General features: G+C 27.0%; 2 protein-coding genes across 2 annotated transcripts in view; one reads left to right on the top strand and one right to left on the bottom strand.

The window, feature by feature from the left end:
- Positions 1 to 1352: 1352 nt before the first annotated feature.
- LOC135930160 (aurora kinase C-like) lies at positions 1353 to 10369 on the bottom strand. Its single transcript, XM_065466942.1, has 8 exons — positions 9597 to 10369; positions 7475 to 7586; positions 7336 to 7415; positions 7152 to 7290; positions 6665 to 6813; positions 4684 to 4802; positions 2256 to 2371; positions 1353 to 1457 (listed from the first exon to the last, which is right to left on the bottom strand). The coding sequence occupies exons 1-8, from the start codon at positions 10367 to 10369 to the stop codon at positions 1353 to 1355; spliced, it is 1593 nt and encodes a 530-aa protein (XP_065323014.1).
- Positions 10370 to 11016: 647 nt separating this feature from the next.
- LOC135930437 (uncharacterized) overlaps positions 11017 to 19261 on the top strand; it is a 31840-nt gene continuing 23595 nt past the window's right edge. The window contains exons 1-4 of the mRNA XM_065467233.1: positions 11017 to 11172; positions 11213 to 11362; positions 11402 to 11595; positions 15119 to 15272. Coding sequence (XP_065323305.1) covers positions 11426 to 11595; positions 15119 to 15272 — 324 coding nt within the window. The 5' untranslated portion in view covers positions 11017 to 11172; positions 11213 to 11362; positions 11402 to 11425. The remainder of the gene's footprint in view (positions 11173 to 11212; positions 11363 to 11401; positions 11596 to 15118; positions 15273 to 19261) is intronic.

Genomic DNA, 19261 nt, shown 5'->3' with positions numbered 1-19261 from the left:
ATTAATTCCATCTAACGATGGAATACAAGGTGACCCTCTGGGTTCCTTTTTATTTTCATTATTATATTAACATATGAATTTGAATAATAGAAAAAGAATATATTATTTTGATATGAAAATAAATAAAAAATTCATTAGGCATTCAAAATGCAATGATACTATTGTCGGGGCCTTAAAATCTGCCGGCCTCCCATCAACCCTTGAACCTACTGGTCTGCACAACTCCGATATTATGGGGCTTGATGGTTCTACCATGATTTTTTGAAAGAGGGGGAAATTCTTAACCTGAAGTTTCTTATGAATCGACCCTCTTGTCCCACGCCGAGACAAATGAACTCGCTAAATATTAGCCATCGCCTCCTGCCAACTAAACATTCCTATCACTAATCGCCACGACTGTAACATCGTTCGGCTCTCATGCCCTGCCATTCTGTAAAGAGCTGGGGAAACGGATCTCTGCTAAATGATCCCAACGCAGGAACGGCAATGGTTAGCACTAAACATAATAAAATGCAACTATCTCAGCTTTACATTCTCAATCATCGAAACCCCCTAATTGAACATCTTATGCATAGGAGACTTAGGCTATTTTGCTCCCAATTATAACGTTAACGCTAAAAGGGAATCAATAAAAGACAGCAAAAATTAATGACTTTTTGTGATTTACTAATATTATATATTTTTTCCGATAATTGTGAAAATTTTAACTTATTTCTTATAATCATTTTTGACTTTATACTAAACTTTTCTATTAGATTATTTAATTAATATGATAAATTATCTCTGAAAATATATGATTTATAATAAAAATAGAATATATAAAAAAAATAAATCAAAAAATAATATTATATTTTTCTGTAAATTATAATTCTTTTAATTAAGATTCAAATCCCAAAATTATTTTGATAATTAAAGTAACTTGTGAATAACTACTTTTGAAAACTGTAACTTGTTATTTTTTTAAAATGAATTAGAACTCGTTAAAAGTTACTTATTCAAAATGAGCTAGAACTCGTTACTAAAGTGTAGCTAGTTATAATGAATGCGTTTTAAGGATGTAACTTTTAACATACTAAGGCAATACTAATCATGTTCATATAGTTTACTAATGTGTTAAAAATTAATTTATAATATTCAAAAATAGAGAAATATAATAAATTACAAGGTAATATTAAATGTGATAATATAAGATAAATTATGCATCCCAGTTTATGCTAAAATTATGAATTATTTTTTAAAAAAAATAATTTTTATAAAATAAAATCACAGTCAAATAAATAATTTTATTGATTTTATGGTCAAATTCAAATGGAGAACTCTTTTTCTATCCTTAAAAAATTGGAATAATTAAGTTATTTCTTGAGTTCCTTATTTATTTTAGTCATGTTTGCTTGGATCCAAAAGTGTTGCATTACTTCTCCCAAAGATAAACGTTCCTTTGGATTCTTCTTTAAAAGCTAATTATTTAAATAAAAAATATTTTTTAGATTTTTGTATTTATTTATAAAAATTAATTCATAGCTTAATATAGGCTGTTTTGGGGTGTCTGTAGTGTTGTCAAATGGCTCAATTTTTTAAAAACGACTAAATAAAAATTTTAACCAACAAATAATTCGTAAAATTTTTCTTATAGATGGCAGAAAGGTTTGGACATCTATTAGCGGAATCTCGAGGCTTACGTAATATTGTTTTGGCTAAAATCTTATTTCAAATAGAGTCGTTTAACAACACTAGATGTCGGTCAAAATTCAAAGTATGGAGCGACATCATGAGTAACGACGCACAAAATATTCTTGATAAATATTTGCAATCTCGTCGCCTTATTGTTAGGAAAAAGAAATAAATGGAAAAAATATAAGAAATAATATCATGACATGACTCATGGATAATTTAATAAGACATTTAAGGATCATAAGTTATTGATAATTTTTTTTATCAACTAATACTTGAGAATAAAAATCGAATGAGAGATTTTTAAAAAAATTTCCAAATTATTTATGCAAAACTTGGCCAGGATTTAAAAATATAAAACCTGCCTAATATTATTATAAAATCTAATTTTTAAAAAAATTATAAAGGAACACTGTATGAAGGGGGAAAAATATAATTAGCAAGGAGATTTCTTTTTAATGCATGTTAATAAGGCAAAAAAGGGACGCAAAAAAAACATTTATATTAGGTGAAATGCTGCTGTTTTATTATAAAAATACGAATATTATATTAGCAACCAATAAACTTTATAATAATTTTTTAACTGATTTAATCAAATCTCTTGAGCCATCGTCAAATCCATCACAAGGAAAGGTGTAGAGAACTCTCGTTATTTTGGCATACGTATCATTGACTTTAGTGGAATAAAAAGGAGGATTTCCTATCATAATTATTTATTTTATCAAAGTGATAGATTATTATTGTTTATATTTAAAAAATACCAAATTTAAAGTATATAAAATTTTTTTAAACAACATAAGGGTATAACCCTACAATCAAAAGTTAGTTTAGTTAAAAACAGGAACCCGGAGTGAACCGTTAAACCCTTATAAACCGTTTTAAATATCAGAACCGTAACCGAACCGATATAATAATTTTTTGAAGGAGTAAAAATAACCTTTATAAAAAAGGTTAAACCGGTTCAGTTTTTATATTTTAAAAATCAAAAAATTTTGAATATCCTGAATTATATAAAGTTGCTCTTATAGTACTGGCGATTCCCGCAACACAAGTTTCTGTAGAAAGGGCCTTTTCGGGGCTAAAATTTGTGTTATCGTCACAACAAACAAATATGAATCCATTTATATTAGATAATATATTATAATTTTTTTATATATAATTCATATATGCTTATAATAAAAATAAATTAGACGATGGTGTTGCTTCAATAAAAAAAAATTTCTAACCGTAATGAACCTTTATAATTAGCTGAACCGAACCGAACCTTTGTAAATTTTTTCTAAAGAACCGTAACCAATATAATTTTTTACATACTGAACCGTTATTTGAACCTTTAATTAAAATCTAATCGAATCCTCCTTTGGAATATATACAATTTCAAAATGTTGATTCTACTATTGGTTATGAATGGTGGAAGCATTATCAACTTGGAAACTTCTTATCAGATGAACAGTTAATAATTGTCATAGGCCCCAGAATTGGATATAAAATCGTTCAACTAAACACATGCATAAATGGTTGGAAACATTATTAAATCACAGATGCACAATTAAGAGTTTCAAGGCCACAAAATTCGATGTAACATCTTTCAACCAGGAGACATGATCCTAATTATATCTATAGTCAATGTGAAGGTGCAAAGCATGCAGCAATTAATTTAATTAGCCATACTCTTATGAGAGCCCGAATATCGAATATCATAGAGCCTGATAATTTAACAAAAAGATGATGGCTGTAGATGGTTTGACTTCAGCACCTTGGTGCTTAAGTAAGTCCTTAATCTGGGACTTCACATAAGTCTCTTCCTTTCCAAAAAAATATAAATTCTAATATAGTTGATATAGCTGAGAAAAACAAATAGTTTAAATTAACAAATTATATTGTTTTACAAATCGTTATCTCTTCCCTTAAACAATTGTCAAGAGAACTTTAAATTTTTTACAAAATATACCGGGCAAAATTAAAACTATTACCAGAACCCAAAAAATTTTATTTTTATATTTATGAATTTTGTATTTATAAGTAATCAATTATCTATTATATATCATAATAATAATTAATTCATTTGCGGTTAATTATAATTTGCCAACATTCGAGCTAAATAAAATAACTTCTTAATGTATACCCTGGAGAAAAATAGACATCTATTTTCCTGTAAAATTTTAAGAGATTTTGATTTGATTAAAAGGTACTTTATGTTATATAATTATCACTCTTTGCTCACATATTATTTAATGTAATCATTTGTGATTGAATTTTAATTTAATGTAAATTAGAATCAAAAATTAAAATTTATATAAAAACTGCAAATGCAAATCTTTTTAACATCAAAATATTGAATATATCAATAATAAAAATAGATTGAAATAATTTAGAGATTCTTGATATTTCCACTAAACTTATATTTAAAATATAGTATAATCTATGCTAAGATATTTTGGCGGCCCGGAATAAAAATAAATTCAGTGGTCCTAAAAACCTCAATCTATTAAAGCTCTAAGAAAAGCAAATCTAAATTGATAAAAAAAATTGACAATAAGAAAAATAGAAATCCAAATAAACAAAAAAAATAAATTTAAATGTAAACTAGGGAAATTAAAATAACTGTATAAGAACCAAAATTTGGCTGCTCCAGGTCTCTGCCACCCCCTTCACAGGGGCTTGTATGTTAAAGTGAAGTATAATAAAATGTTTTAAATTGGTATATCTAATAATGATTTAAAATACAAATAAAAAAGAAAATTGATTTAAATTATAATTTTTATTCAATAAATTATTGATATGTCAACCCTAGTTTTTGCCCATTAGAAAAAATCAAAAACAAAATGCGCAGTGGTTTTGAAATACAAAATGTTTTGCTTTGTTACTCAGCCCTTAGGGATTTTATAAATAAGATATAATAGTTCTAAAATATTAACAAAGAGCAATGGAAAAATACAATTTTACTTATTAAGGCGATATGTAAAACAAGATAACATGTAAAATACATTTATTTCAAGTTGGAATATATACCGGCTAAAAATTCATAGCACAATACCCCTAGGCACCATAGATCCACGGCGGAATCGTGGGGTAAACTTAATATCATTTCTGGCGAAAGATAATCGATGGTCCCACATAATGTGGCTCTCCTATGTAATGTATTCAAATAAAAAATTACCTATATATATAATAAACAACATATGGTCCAAAAAATTTCCTGTTTTTCTTAAGGATTTCCTTTTTTAACGCTTTTAAGAACCAATGAAAATGAATTTGATACCAATTTTAAAATATTTTGATGAGTAGTAAAATATAAAAAATAATTAATCTACTCCATTATTAAAATCAGGTAAGTTCAGATAAAAATCGGCTTAGGATTAAGATTCGGCTAGCACAAAATAATAATATAACTTAGGTTCGAACTTTAAAAATTGGATTAAACTCTTTTACATACAAATTAAAAACTCATTGGAATTATGTACAGTAGAAATCTGCAAAGCAGCCGGCGGATGTGGCAAATCTTTTAAGAAATTAAAATGGGCCGGACAATTCATACACATAATTTATTTGGCTGGGCTAAACAATTTATACATAAAAAAATCAGGCAGGGCCACCAAAATCTCGAGTTTTTGTAAAATTTTAATAGGTCAGCCAGGACATTTAGTGATATTTTTTTGAATTCCAGGTTTATGTTTTGATTAAGACTTTCTAAAAATAAATTACAATAGCCTATTTTCTTTGTATTTTAATAACGGGCCGGAAAATTCGTACAAAAAATTTAAAAGGATGGGACGGATTTTTCAAAATTTTAAGGGGCTGGGGAAATTAAAATTTTATAACGGATCGGGCCGGGCAAAATTCGGTTGAACAACTTGTCCAAAATTTTTTGCAGATCTCGAATATGTAGGAAGGAAGGCACATTTTTTTGTTTATCACTAAAATCAACAAAAACAGGTTTATTTTATTAGATTCCCTCTATCAAATCATATCAATAAGGGGAAATAATAAATTCGAAGGTTGGGAATACTTCCATAAATGTATAAACATCTCTAAAAAGACTATATGAAAATTATCGGAATTGATTGATAATAATCTTTAATAGAACTTTCTAATCAAAAGATTCAAATCGGTTTCCAAATATTTTAGAGGTTTGATTCGGGTCACCAACACTTTTACTAATTCTAGATTCTGAAATTATAAGAGTTAATGCTGATTTCACGGTTCAGATATGGATCCCTGCATAAAATCGCTTGGGCTAAATCAGAAACCTGTAGAGGTACCATTTGCATGGCCCAGCCCTGTTTTTTCAAATATTTTTATTCTTAATTTTTGTAGCTATTAATGGTGATTAAAATTATTCGGGTTTTAAATATACAGCCCGGGTAACTTCAAAAAAAATTTAGGTCATGCAGGGATATTTTTTTTTAAAAAAAATTTTAAGGCCTGGCCCAGGTATATTTAAAAAAATTAAAATGCAGGTCTCTAACTAATATAAATAAATTGAGCAATGTCATGGCTTGGGCTCCACTATTTCTATTTAATATTTTAAAATTCCATATTTCTATCAGTACTGACTGAGCAAGCGATTCAAATATTTAAATAATTTTATTTAGGAATTAAATGTATGGTAAAGTAAAATATATGTATCCAATAGATGAGGTCATTGTAAAACATCTAATCGATCGATGTTAAAATATAAAGCCTGCGTTAAAAGATAAACAAACATGTTTTAATGTCAATAAGTTATTTGCTGTTCGTGTGAATGAATCATTATGTACAAAAAAAAGTTAGGTATGGTAAGAGGCTAACTATATATAATTACTCATTAGTCTTTGTTAATGAATAATTAACAATCATTTTAATTTAAATGTATTTAACGTGTTAATAATTATATAACTTATTTAGAACTGGCGAACTCGAACGACAATGTTTTTTGCCCCCAAAATAATGGAATATATAAATACTATTGTATCATATAAAGAAGAAATTAGTTAATAGGTTAATTATAAACTTTGAATCTGGGGCATGGACAGACCATCCAAAATCGGCTAATTTGATATCGCCATTCATACCAAGGAGTAAATTTTCGGGTTTAATATCCCGATGGATTACATTTTTCGCGTGACAGTACTTTAAAGCGTCCGCTATTTGATACACGTACTTAAAGTATAAATAAACAAGTATTGAAAATATTTTAAGCAAAAAAATTCCCCTAGCTCTATTGGCTTAATTTCACTTCCTTATTTCTATTGGATATTCCGTAATGCCTTGTATAGGTGAGTAAGTTTGGTTCATATTATATTTACCCAATATATCAATATAATGGGGTTAATAAAAAATTGATCATTGATATTAATTGAAGAAAAAATGTTTATTTAGCAATGTAATGATATTTTATAAGCACACAATATAATATTATTTTTTCCTCTATTTAAAAAAAAGTGAGATTATTTCAAAGATAATAACCCCCCCCCCCCGCACCAATCAAAGTGACTTACATTTGCGGAAATAGTTTTTTCAAACCGTTTACATTCTTTTAATTTCTTGTACAACTCACCCTGTGGAGCATGTTCCAAGATTAAATAGACTTTAGACGAATCATAAAAATAGCCATAAAGTTTTAGTATATTTGGGTGCCTGCGTAAAAAAAATATGTTCAAATTTTTAAATAATATGCAAAACCTTAAATGAGATTGAATTTCGATTTCACGCCTGACCTGATGCTCTATGTTAGCTTCCGCCAAAGAATTTTTAAATAGTACCTGTAAATTATTTTTGTAAAAAAACAAAGCAATTATAAATAAAAAATTAGTTATAAAACTTTGAGAGCAACGATAAATTTGGTTTGTTTTTCTCGAGCCAAATAAACATTTCCGAATTTTCCTCTACCTAGAGGTCTTCCAACTTCGAAATCATTCACACACCATTTTTTCCTATATAATTATATTACAAAATACTATTAAAATATAGGCTCTTTTAGTGTTGTTAAACAGCTAGTTTTGAGCCGATTTCTACCCTAATGGATGTTTAAATCATTGAGCTATGAGTAAAATCTTAGGCTTGTGTAATATTTTTCTGGATAAAATATAGTTAGCCGTTTTAAAAATCGGCTCAAAACGAGCCGTTAACAACACTAGATCGATTTATTCATCATCAACATGTTATAAAGTTATTGGCTCAGTACAACAGAATTTATTATAATTAGCTTTTCTATTCAAAAAAAACAAACTAAATTTTAATGATTAAATGTATTTTGTTTTTTATTATCAAAATGTTAATCATCTCATTTAAAATATGAGAATAAAGTTTATAATGAATGTAATGTTGTTAAATGTCCTGATCTAGTCGATTTTTTTTAAACGGGTAAAAAATTTCGCCAATATTTTGTCTTTTATTATCAATGTTTATCATCTCAAAATATAGGCACAAAGTGTATGACGAATGTAATGTTGTTAAATAGCCCGATCTAGTCGATTTTTTTAAACGGCTAAATTATAAATTCGCCAATAGATGCTCAATACCTTGGCAAAAATCTGAAATTAGCCATTTATAAAAGTCGCTGAAAGTGATACGTTAAATATGTTTAAACTATTTTTATGCAAAAATTTAAAAATGCGTTATAAATAATTAAATATTTAGTATTAAAAATATAAATAATTTTTAAAATATTCAAATAAATATAAATACAAAAAAAATATTTGTATTTTAAATTCAAATATTCGTGTTACTGCTAACCCTGTTGTACACCATTTTAATATATAATCCCACCTAATTGTTGTCTGATTTGGGATGCCCAGAAAATTTTATTCACAATCAAGTTATATGCAAAGATTGTCAGATATATATTATATATATATCCATCTCTATGCAACATCCGCACCCCACATTTCCATCTTCCTACCTTCATGCTCACCTCCTTTTGTTCCAAACTCCCAGCCTGCATTCTATTGCCATCATAGAGTTACTTCATTTCACAATCCCATGCCCTTCTTTCTGGCATTTAACATACAATTTCACCTACCTTACACATTTCCTCACCACTGCCTTCATTTTCATTCTCATATTAATGGCACCTGATACTTCTCCCCTATGTGGGAACCCTTCTCTAATATTCACATTTCCCATATTATAATTTTCCTTAATATTCCCAAATCTATCACATCCAGTGCATCTCACTCTGTCAGCTTAATTGGGACAAAACATCATAATATGACCACTATGTCCACTCCTATTTTGGTACTCTTTCCTGCCAATATAGAAACTTCCATTCCATAACAACAATATCACCACCCCCAGTATATTATACTTTACTTAAACATATTTAGTTAATCTAAAACTCATCATTAAAACATGCAAAAATAATTAATTAAAATAATTGAAAAATTCACTTTACTATATATATTTACATTAATTAACATAACACTATACAAAATATTAATTAACTAAACAAAAAATATTTTAACAACTAAACAGTACGTCACTATAAATAAAATCAAAGCTGAAATAACACAACATTACATCCAACTTAACTGCTTATTTCAAATATTAACTCAAACACAGAATTCCCATATGTCTTTAACAACCACTATTTCACCCACAGATAATATTTTGGCTAAAATCTTGACTTAGCCATTTTAAAAATTGGCTAAATTGAGCATTTAACTATCTACATTTAGCAATGAAAATTGGCATATTTTAATTTAGATGTATAACTTTTGGAGAATAAAAAAAGAAAATATACTAAATAATTCATGAAAGTTGGTCAACTGCTTTTTTTGAATGAATTTTTTTTTTATGGAATTCAAAGATGGTTATGAGAAAAATAAAATATTAATTAGTCTAAGTCTTGCCAAATTTTTTTTTATAAACCTTGGTCAGGCCATGCAATTGATACCTGTGTTCTCTGGTATAAATGAATTTAAAATACAACCCCATAAAAAAACCTGCTTGATGATGAATTGGTGTGTGGAGGATTATTGTAATTTATGCTCTCTTTGATTTTGATGTCTTCAGTTTTATCATCTAACTTTTTTTTGACTATTTGTTTTGTATTTGTGATATTTGTAAGAGCAACATCGAAATTAGTTTTTTGTTGCATAAGATTTAAAGGGTTACATAAAATATATTTCTTATAAGCCTCAACTTTTGCTTGAATATTTTGATTTACATATATAGTATTGAGAAGTTTACTATGGTGGCCAGGCTGATCAGATAATGAAATGTTTTTATTTTCTTCCAAAGTTTTTAGAGGTTCTTTTACTAAATTATTTTTGTCTAGTTGTAGATCCTTCAACTCATTTTTGGGTTCTATCTTTAATATATTAACTTTATTAATAACTTCTTTTGGATTTGTTTTCACATAAATATCTTTTTCATGATCAAAATGGGAGTGAATGTTACTTTTTGCTAAGGATCCAGTCAAACCTTTATTATAAATTTTTGGTTTTAAACCATTATGGTTTTCAGGATCTTTACTCATTGCTGATATTTTTGTAAAATTATGTACTCCATAAATTGACTTATAATTATTTCTGGCAATTTCATGTTTTATATAAGATTTTGTATCTTCCCTAATCACTCCAGTCATTTCAATACTTCTGGACCGACTAATAATCGTATTTTCTTTACCATTGTTATTTTGAAATAATTCCTTATTATTGCAAATTCTTGGAATTGGTTTTTTAAAAATTTGTTTGCTTTGATCATTTTCGATCATATATGATTTTCTTACCAATTGTGGTATATTATTATCATCATGACATGTATATAAATTTTTATGAACTGCTTTTTTAAGATTATCATTCATTTAATTTAGGTACTTACAAATAAAAATTATAATTAAATTTTAATAAAATTGAAGAATAAAAATTTAAATATACCGCAAGTATTGACGAATAAAACCTTTTTTTACAAAATGCAAAAATAATTTCAAACTAAATATTTGAAATAATCATGTTAAATTAAATTTAAATGTTTTCAACTATAAACTTATATCTATATAGATAATATTTTGTTAAATCTAATCCCATTCTTAAATGATAGTATGGGAGTCAACATAAAATAAAATTTATTTTATTTATAATACCAACTATATGTATATAATTCATTATAATAATATAAGTATAAATTAATTACATACTTGAATATCGTAATGTTACATAATATAAAATAGTGCAATTGGTTTGTTACATAAGTGTTAATAGTATGATTATGATGTGATGCTTCTTTTCTTTTGTTCACATTCTTTATATTAATAAATCATATCATAAGACACTAAAAATGATAAAATACACATTGTTATCAGATATAACCTTAAATCAAAAATCAAATGTATATGGGATTATAAACTCTGCCAAAGAACAATCTTATACCTCTGATAACAAAATTTATACCTCAATTAAAATATTTGATGAATCATTACAACCTGGACAAACAATAACCTGTAATTTATTCTGTGAAATTTCAAATGCTGAAAACTTTTTAAAACCTGGAAATATTATAAGACTACATCGAGTTAAAGTTAATTTTATTATCTGGTTTTAAAATAAATACATATTAGTTTGAAGAAAATAAAAATAAATTAATTGCAGTTGGTTTTGTTGGATTTTCTTATTTGATTTTTTGTGGTCAATATCAAGAAAAAAATGAAATATATCCATTATCCCATTATCCACAAAATTTTACCTTCACCATTTATGACAAAGAGAGAGTATATATTTATATCTTTCCTAAATTAAAAAAGATTAAGGTTTATATCTTGCAAAAATTTTTAATGACAGTTAATATTAAATCAAAAGTTCCCTTTAACAAGCCAGTTTGTTTGGATCAACTGGACAAGAATATTAACCAATATTTGGATATAAATTGTCAAATTGTAGGAAGGTGCTCATTATACAAAGGAGGCTTGATATTATTTATATGGGATGGAACTCATTCAACATTGTAAAAAAAAATGAAACAATATTTTTAATACTAATAACCTTAAATTATTTAAGCATGACATCACTACACTCATATTTAAAGGGAAATTTCTTTTTTTTTAAGGGCAGCATATTTTGTTAAAAAATTTTCACAATATGGCTTAAGTTACTTTTATTAAGTTATTTGTGATCTATCTAAAATTATGGCAAAAGATTTTAAATTTCCCATATTTTATCACACAAATATTTAGCATTGCTAGGCTTAATATGGACTAAATCCTGAAAAGAGATTAGTTAGAAAAGTAATAATATATTAAGCATAGGGTAATAAATATTTATTTATAATTTTCTTTCTGAATAGAAAAAATATTTAAATGAAATTTTAAAATAAAATATGAATTAAATATTATAATAAAGTTTCCTCATTTGTTTTCCTTCATTTTCATTATTATAGAATTAGTGCCAAACATAAAATTACAAATTTATTGTTGATTAAAATTAATCAAACAAGTCTAAAAATAATCTCAATAAAGTAGAATGCTCTTACATATTACTTTCAAGTCTCATCAATAAATTTTTTTTAGTAAATTTAAAATGATAAGTATAAATTCACTTAATCTATGTTTTAATAGACACAAATTTATTATATTCTTGTTTCTAGATAAATATTTCTTTATAAAATGATGTAATTGTTTGATATGGATATTGGGTATTAGATCACTAAATATAGTTTATTCTAGAAATATCCCTTTTTTAAATATTAAATAATATAAGATGAATATGGCTGAACCTAAAATTTTGACCTCTATAGCTATAGCTTGGATATTTATACGGACTCTATAGGAGACTACCCATAAGCAACCTAAACATTTTTAAAATCTTTATTTTTATTGTACATTAAAATAATTTGAGTTCACATTCATAATTTTTGTGACCCAGGTTTTTATGAGTTAATTATTTAATTCTTAGCTTTTCACGACTTAAGTATAAATTTCTCTACTCCAAATTGAAATCAGGTTGTATTAATGCATCTATGATGATTATAAACATGTGAGTTTATGACTTGTCACATCACTCAAGCATAATTTGAGTTCACAATTGATTTTTCATAAATTCATACCTCAAATTACTCTTTTCCTTGCTCTCATCTATGTGAGTTGTAATTGGAGTGCTGACTCCAATTTAATCTCAAAACATCTCAATAAACTTGGACATATTCATTCAAAATTGAATGACTAGAAACCCTTTACAGTCAACTTTATCTCAACACCAACTACATTATTAATTGCTAGGAAAATAACTCTTTGCTCTGATTATTTTTTTATGATCATATTATGAAAATAATCTGTATTTCCTCCTATTTTTAACTTGGCACATCATTAAATAAATTCAGGCTATTCCAATGCTTGCAACATAATGCAAGCAGAAAAGGGGCAAATGTGTTCAAACTCAATACATGCAGCATAATTTTTTTACCACTTTTCCTGATCCTAATATACTAGGTCAATGTAATATCTCACTAGTACTTAATGGTGGGGCCAAGCCTCATCAGCTCTCGGCAATCTCTAACCTTAAAATCATCAAAATTTTCATATTCCATGTTCTCATACCAACTTATAATCTTATTTCCTGATTAAAATATTGCTTATACCTATAAAATTTGTTACTAAGGACCCAGAACAAGGGCATTTTTATATTCCAGTTCTGGTCAAAAAAATTATTCCATCTTTCAGAACGTTCCCAGGAAAATAAAATATCTAAATATATTTTTTATAACTACACATTGTAATTTATCTTTATTTAATTGGTAACTCACTGAAACTCGGGGAAATTACTAATATTTTTTTTTTCAATATTTTTTTTATTTAAAATAATAAATATGCGATCGGGATAATATGGGTTAATTTTTTGATGTAATAATAATAATTCAAAGTTTCATTACTCAAAAATTTTAAGAATTCCATATTTTTTTCTACTGAAAATTTACACAATTCTTTAATTTTGCATTAAAAATATAATAGTTGTGTGCTGGTTGCTACTAAGTTAGGACTATTAAATCAAATACTAGATTATTAAGCAATTTATTTGAATAAACCAAACTTGTAATAGATATATATAATTTTAAGTACATAAATATTTTTATATAAATTTATATCATTTATTATTAATTTACTTAAATTTGACATATTTTTAATATTACGAAAATAAGAATATTCACATATATATATAAATGAGTGGAAGATTATCTTTCAGTTCTGTGGAATAAAAAAATATTTAAAAAAAATTCTTATTGCATCAAAATCTAAAATTACGTCAATTCAACGAAAAAAGTAGCAATTCTTAAAACTTTTAATTAATGAAACTTTGAAATATTTACATCAAAAAATTTCCACCATTATTCAACGATCATATATTATTTCTTATTTTTTTAATAAAAATCTTTTTTTTAATTATTTAAAAAAATAAATTAATATTAAAAATTTCCCCAAGTTTCAGTGAGTTACCTAATCATTAAATGAATCAATCATTACATCGAAGCAATAATAATTTTTCTAAAAGATTATCATTCTATCAGTTCTATATAGTGTTATTCTAAAATTCAACACTTACCTGGCTACATGTAGTTGCTAATACGATTTGGACCAAATCATAATAGGATTTTTTATTTTATTGGATTGCTAGTTATTCTAGCAAATTTTTTGATTTATTTAGAAGATCCATTTGAATTTTATAGTTGTTAAAATATCATCCTCTCTGTAAGTTTTGCTATGTTTTTCATTTTTATCCTTGGATCCTAGAAACATTTATAATTTATCATTTTCCTGTCCTTCAGAAGATTTATTCGAATCACATTATATTTAAATCTTTATCCTTAAAATTTTTAATATGTTCCAATTTCTCCAATAAATGATTTATAACGATATTATTTTTCTATTCGTTCAAAAAAAGGTTTAAATAACATCTAGATATATGGCAGAAAAAGGTAATTAATTCATTAGCATTTATTCCATTTTGTTGAGATCGGAAGTTAAGTTTGTGATAACAATTAATTTTTTGAAGCCTTATTTTACATTTGGTCCATTGACCTATAGAGTCACCTGGAAGTATGCTCTCTTTGGAACATTAAGCTTGCTTCCTTTAACGGCTCTAATGAGGCCACCATTTTTCTACAGTTTTCCATTCATATCGGAGAAAAGGAAAGGGTGACCATTTGTAAGGATTTAGAAAATTAAAAAAACTTAATATATGCACCTGTTGGATGGATTAAAAGAATTATTTTTTAATTACAAAAATAAATAAGAAACATAATTCTAGGAAGGTTCCGGAAAACACATTCCGTTTCATAAATTTACTCAAAGTTCGTTCCCGGAACGTTCCGTTCCACGTCCCTGCTTATTACCCTTAGATCTGCCTCCATCTTGAAAAATTCACCAAAGAACACGAGACAAATGGAGCTTAGAATTAAATAATTAATAACTATTGATATTCTCTAACCCTATATTATCATATTAAATCCCATTTATTATTTAAAAAAATGTTACAAGAAAAGACAGGATAAAAAAATGCCATTTGAGTGATGTAGAGATTAAAAATATGCAATTTGATGGCAGGTTTAAGCAAATAATGAATAAAAATAAATACCTGATTGTCCCTGTTTACGTGTATGATGAACATGTTGAAAGTTGCCTGAAATTTAAGGTAAAATATATTAAATTAATGATATACTTATATTAAAATTATATTGCCTGATAATTTTTTTTTATCAGGATTCAGCAATATTTTTTAATTAGTACATTAGTCAGGGGCGTCGCTAGCTTTTACAATCTCAGGGGGCTCGACTAAAAAATTTTTATAGCCCGCTTTTGTTCGGCTTCGAACGGGTTTTATATTAATACTGGCTAATAACCCGTCAAGAATGACGGGGAATTAGAGTTATCTCATTTGAAAGGATTATGGGTGCCAGGTAAAGTTAAAAGAAAATTTCATCCAATAATTAAGATTTATTACATGTAAACTTGACTCCACAAATACCAGTATTATCCACCAGAGCTCCTGTTAGTCAGCATTTCTGTTCACTCCCCACCGCGTGAAGGTAGGAGATGGATAGGAGAGCAAAGAAATGAAAAAAAGAATGAAAAAAAGAAGGAAGAAATAGAAAAAAAGAGACAAAGATATGAATTATAAAAAAATATATAATAATAATTGTATATACGTCAAGACTTCACGATTATTGGGTTCCAACACATATGCATTTGTAACCAGATAAAAAATATAATATAGTAAATTTTATAATATCAAAAATTTTACTAAAAATGAGATTAAAGATATTTCAAAATGAGAGGTATGTTAGATTTTTAAGCATTCGTCTGGAATATCGATGGTTTTGCTCGATGTGGTTCGTTTTTTTTTAATTTCCATGGTTGTAGCGCTTGCCCTAAAATTTCGTTGATTGTAGTTTGCTGTAAATATATTGTGTAAATTGAAAGTATAAAATAGAATTTACTGATAATGATATCGGATCTTTAATGGTTTTGCTCAATACGATTCTTTTTTTTAATTTCCATGGTTGTAGCGCTTGCCCTAAAATTTTGTTGATTGTAGTTTGCTGTAAATATATTGTGTAAATTGAAAGTATAAAATAGAATTTACTGATAATGGTATCGGATCTTTGATGGTTTTGCTCAATACGATTCTTTTTTTTAATTTCCATGGTTGAAGCGCTTGCCCTAAAATTTTGTTGATTGTAGTTTGCTGTAAATATATTGTGTAAATTAAAAGTATAAAATAGAATTTACTGATAATGGTATCGGATCTTTGATGGTTTTGCTCAATACGATTCTTTTTTTTAATTTCCATGGTTGAAGCGCTTGCCCTAAAATTTTGTTGATTGTAGTTTGCTGTAAATATATTGTGTAAATTGAAAGTATAAAATAGAATTTACTGATAATGGTATCGGATCTTTGATGGTTTTTGCTCAATACGATTCTTTTTTTTAATTTCCATGGTTGTAGCGCTTGCCCTAAAATTTTGTTGATTGTAGTTTGCTGTAAATATATTGTGTAAATTAAAAGTATAAAATAGAATTTACTGATAATGGTATCGGATCTTTGATGGTTTTGCTCAATACGATTCTTTTTTTTAATTTCCATGGTTGAAGCGCTTGCCCTAAAATTTTGTTGATTGTAGTTTGCTGTAAATATATTGTGTAAATTGAAAGTATAAAATAGAATTTACTGATAATGGTATCGGATCTTTGATGGTTTTGCTCAATACGATTCGTTTTTTTAATTTCCATGGTTGTAGCGCTTGCCCTAAAATTTTGTTGATTGTAGTTTGCTGTAAATATATTGTGTAAATTGAAAGTATAAAATAGAATTTACTGATAATGGTATCGTATCATTGATGGTTTTGCTCAATACGATTCTTTTTTTTAAATTTCCATGGTTGTAGCGCTTGCCTTAAAATTTTGTTGATTGTAGTTTGCTGTAAATATATTGTGTAAATTGAAAGTATAAAATAGAATTTACTGATAATGGTATCGGATCTTTGATGGTTTTGCTCAATACGATTCGTTTTTTTAATTTCCATGGTTGTAGCGCTTGCCTTAAAATTTTGTTGATTGTAGTTTGCTGTAAATATATTGTGTAAATTGAAAGTATAAAATAGAATTTACTGATAATGGTATCGGATCTTTGATGGTTTTGCTCAATACGATTCGTTTTTTTAATTTCCATGGTTGTAGCGCTTGCCTTAAAATTGTGTTGATTGTAATTTGCTGTAAATATATTGTGTAAATTGAAAGTATAAAATAGAATTTACTGATAATGGTATCGGATCTTTGATGGTTTTGCTCAATATGATTCGTTTTTTTGATTTATATGGTTGTAGCGCTTGCCCTAAAATTTTGTTGATTGTAGTTTGCTGTAAATATATTGTGTAAATTGAAAGTATAAAATAGAATTTACTGATAATGGTATCGTATCTTTGATGGTTTTGCTCAATACGATTCTTTTTTTTTAATTTCCATGGTTGTAGCGCTTGCCTTTAAATTTTGTTGATTGTAGTTTGCTGTAAATATATTGTGTAAATTGAAAGTATAAAATAGAATTTACTGATAATGGTATCGGATCTTTGATGGTTTTGCTCAATACGATTCGTTTTTTTAATTTCCATGGTTGTAGCGCTTGCCCTAAAATTTTGTTGATTGTAGTTTGCTGTAAATATATTGTGTAAATTTAAAGTATAAAATAGAATTTACTGATAATGGTATCGGATCTTTGATGATTTTGCTCAATACGATTCTTTTTTTTAATTTCCATGGTTGTAGCGCTTGCCTTAAAATTTTGTTGATTGTAGTTTGCTGTAAATATATTGTGTAAATTGAAAGTATAAAATTGAATTTACTGATAATGGTATCGGATCTTTGATGGTTTTGCTCAATACGATTCGTTTTTTTAATTTCCATGGTTGTAGCGCTTGCCTTAAAATTTTGTTGATTGTAGTTTGCTGTAAATATATTGTATAAATTGAAAGCATAAAATAGAATTTACTGATAATGGTATCGTATCTTTGATGGTTTCGCTCAATACGATTCTTTTTTTTAATTTCCATGGTTGTAGCGCTTGCCTTAAAATTTTGTTGATTGTAGTTTGCTGTAAATATATTGTGTAAATTGAAAGTATAAAATAGAATTTACTGATAATGGTATCGGATCTTTGATGATTTTGCTCAATACGATTCTTTTTTTTAATTTCCATGGTTGTAGCGCTTGCCTTAAAATTTTGTTGATTGTAGTTTGCTGTAAATATATTGTGTAAATTGAAAGTATAAAATTGAATTTACTGATAATGGTATCGGATCTTTGATGGTTTTGCTCAATACGATTCGATTTTTAATTTCCATGGTTGTAGCGCTTGCCTTAAAATTTTGTTGATTGTAGTTTGCTGTAAATATATTGTGTAAATTGAAAGCATAAAATAGAATTTACTGATAATGGTATCGTATCTTTGATGGTTTTGCTCAATACGATTCTTTTTTTAATTTCCATGGTTGTAGCGCTTGCCTTAAAATTTTGTTGATTGTAGTTTGCTGTAAATATATTGTGTAAATTGAAAGTATAAAATAGAATTTACTGATAATGGTATCGGATCTTTGATGGTTTTGCTCAATATGATTCGTTTTTTTGATTTCTATGGTTGTAGCGCTTGCCCTAAAATTTTGTTGATTGTAGTTTGCTGTAAATATATTGTGTAAATTGAAAGTATAAAATAGAATTTACTGATAATGGTATCGTATCTTTGATGGTTTTGCTCAATACGATTCTTTTTTTTAATTTCCATGGTTGTAGCGCTTGCCCTAAAATTTTGTTGATTGTAGTTTGCTGTAAATATATTGTGTAAATTGAAAGTATAAAATAGAATTTACTGATAATGGTATCGTATCTTTGATGGTTTTGCTCAGTACGATTCTTTTTTTTAATTTCCATGGTTGTAGCGCTTGCCTTAAAATTTTGTTGATTGTAGTTTGCTGTAAATATATTGTGTAAATTGAAAGTATAAAATTGAATTTACTGATAATGGTATCGGATCTTTGATGGTTTTGCTCAATACGATTCGATTTTTTAATTTCCATGGTTGTAGCGCTTGCCTTAAAATTTTGTTGATTGTAGTTTGCTGTAAATATATTGT

Source organism: Gordionus sp. m RMFG-2023, chromosome 5 (genome assembly GCF_954871325.1).
Source record: "Gordionus sp. m RMFG-2023 chromosome 5, tfGorSpeb1-WG-v2, whole genome shotgun sequence".
NCBI classification, from domain to species: Eukaryota; Metazoa; Nematomorpha; class Gordioida; order Chordodea; family Parachordodidae; genus Gordionus; species Gordionus sp. m RMFG-2023.
This window is presented reverse-complemented; position numbering and strand designations above follow the sequence as displayed.

What these genes read in the sequence shown, in the direction of transcription:
- LOC135930160 (XM_065466942.1), bottom strand. Translation starts at nt 10,369, where the DNA reads ATGATCGAAAATGATCAAAGCAAACAAATTTTTAAAAAACCAATTCCA. An exon ending in AAAAAACTATTTCCGCAAAT is followed by an intron (nt 6,814 to 7,151) that starts GTAAGTCACTTT and finishes TTATACTTTAAG; the next exon opens with TACGTGTATCAAATAGCGGA. An exon ending in CAAGAGATTTGATTAAATCA is followed by an intron (nt 1,458 to 2,255) that starts GTTAAAAAATTA and finishes TTAAATAATTAG; the next exon opens with CTTTTAAAGAAGAATCCAAA.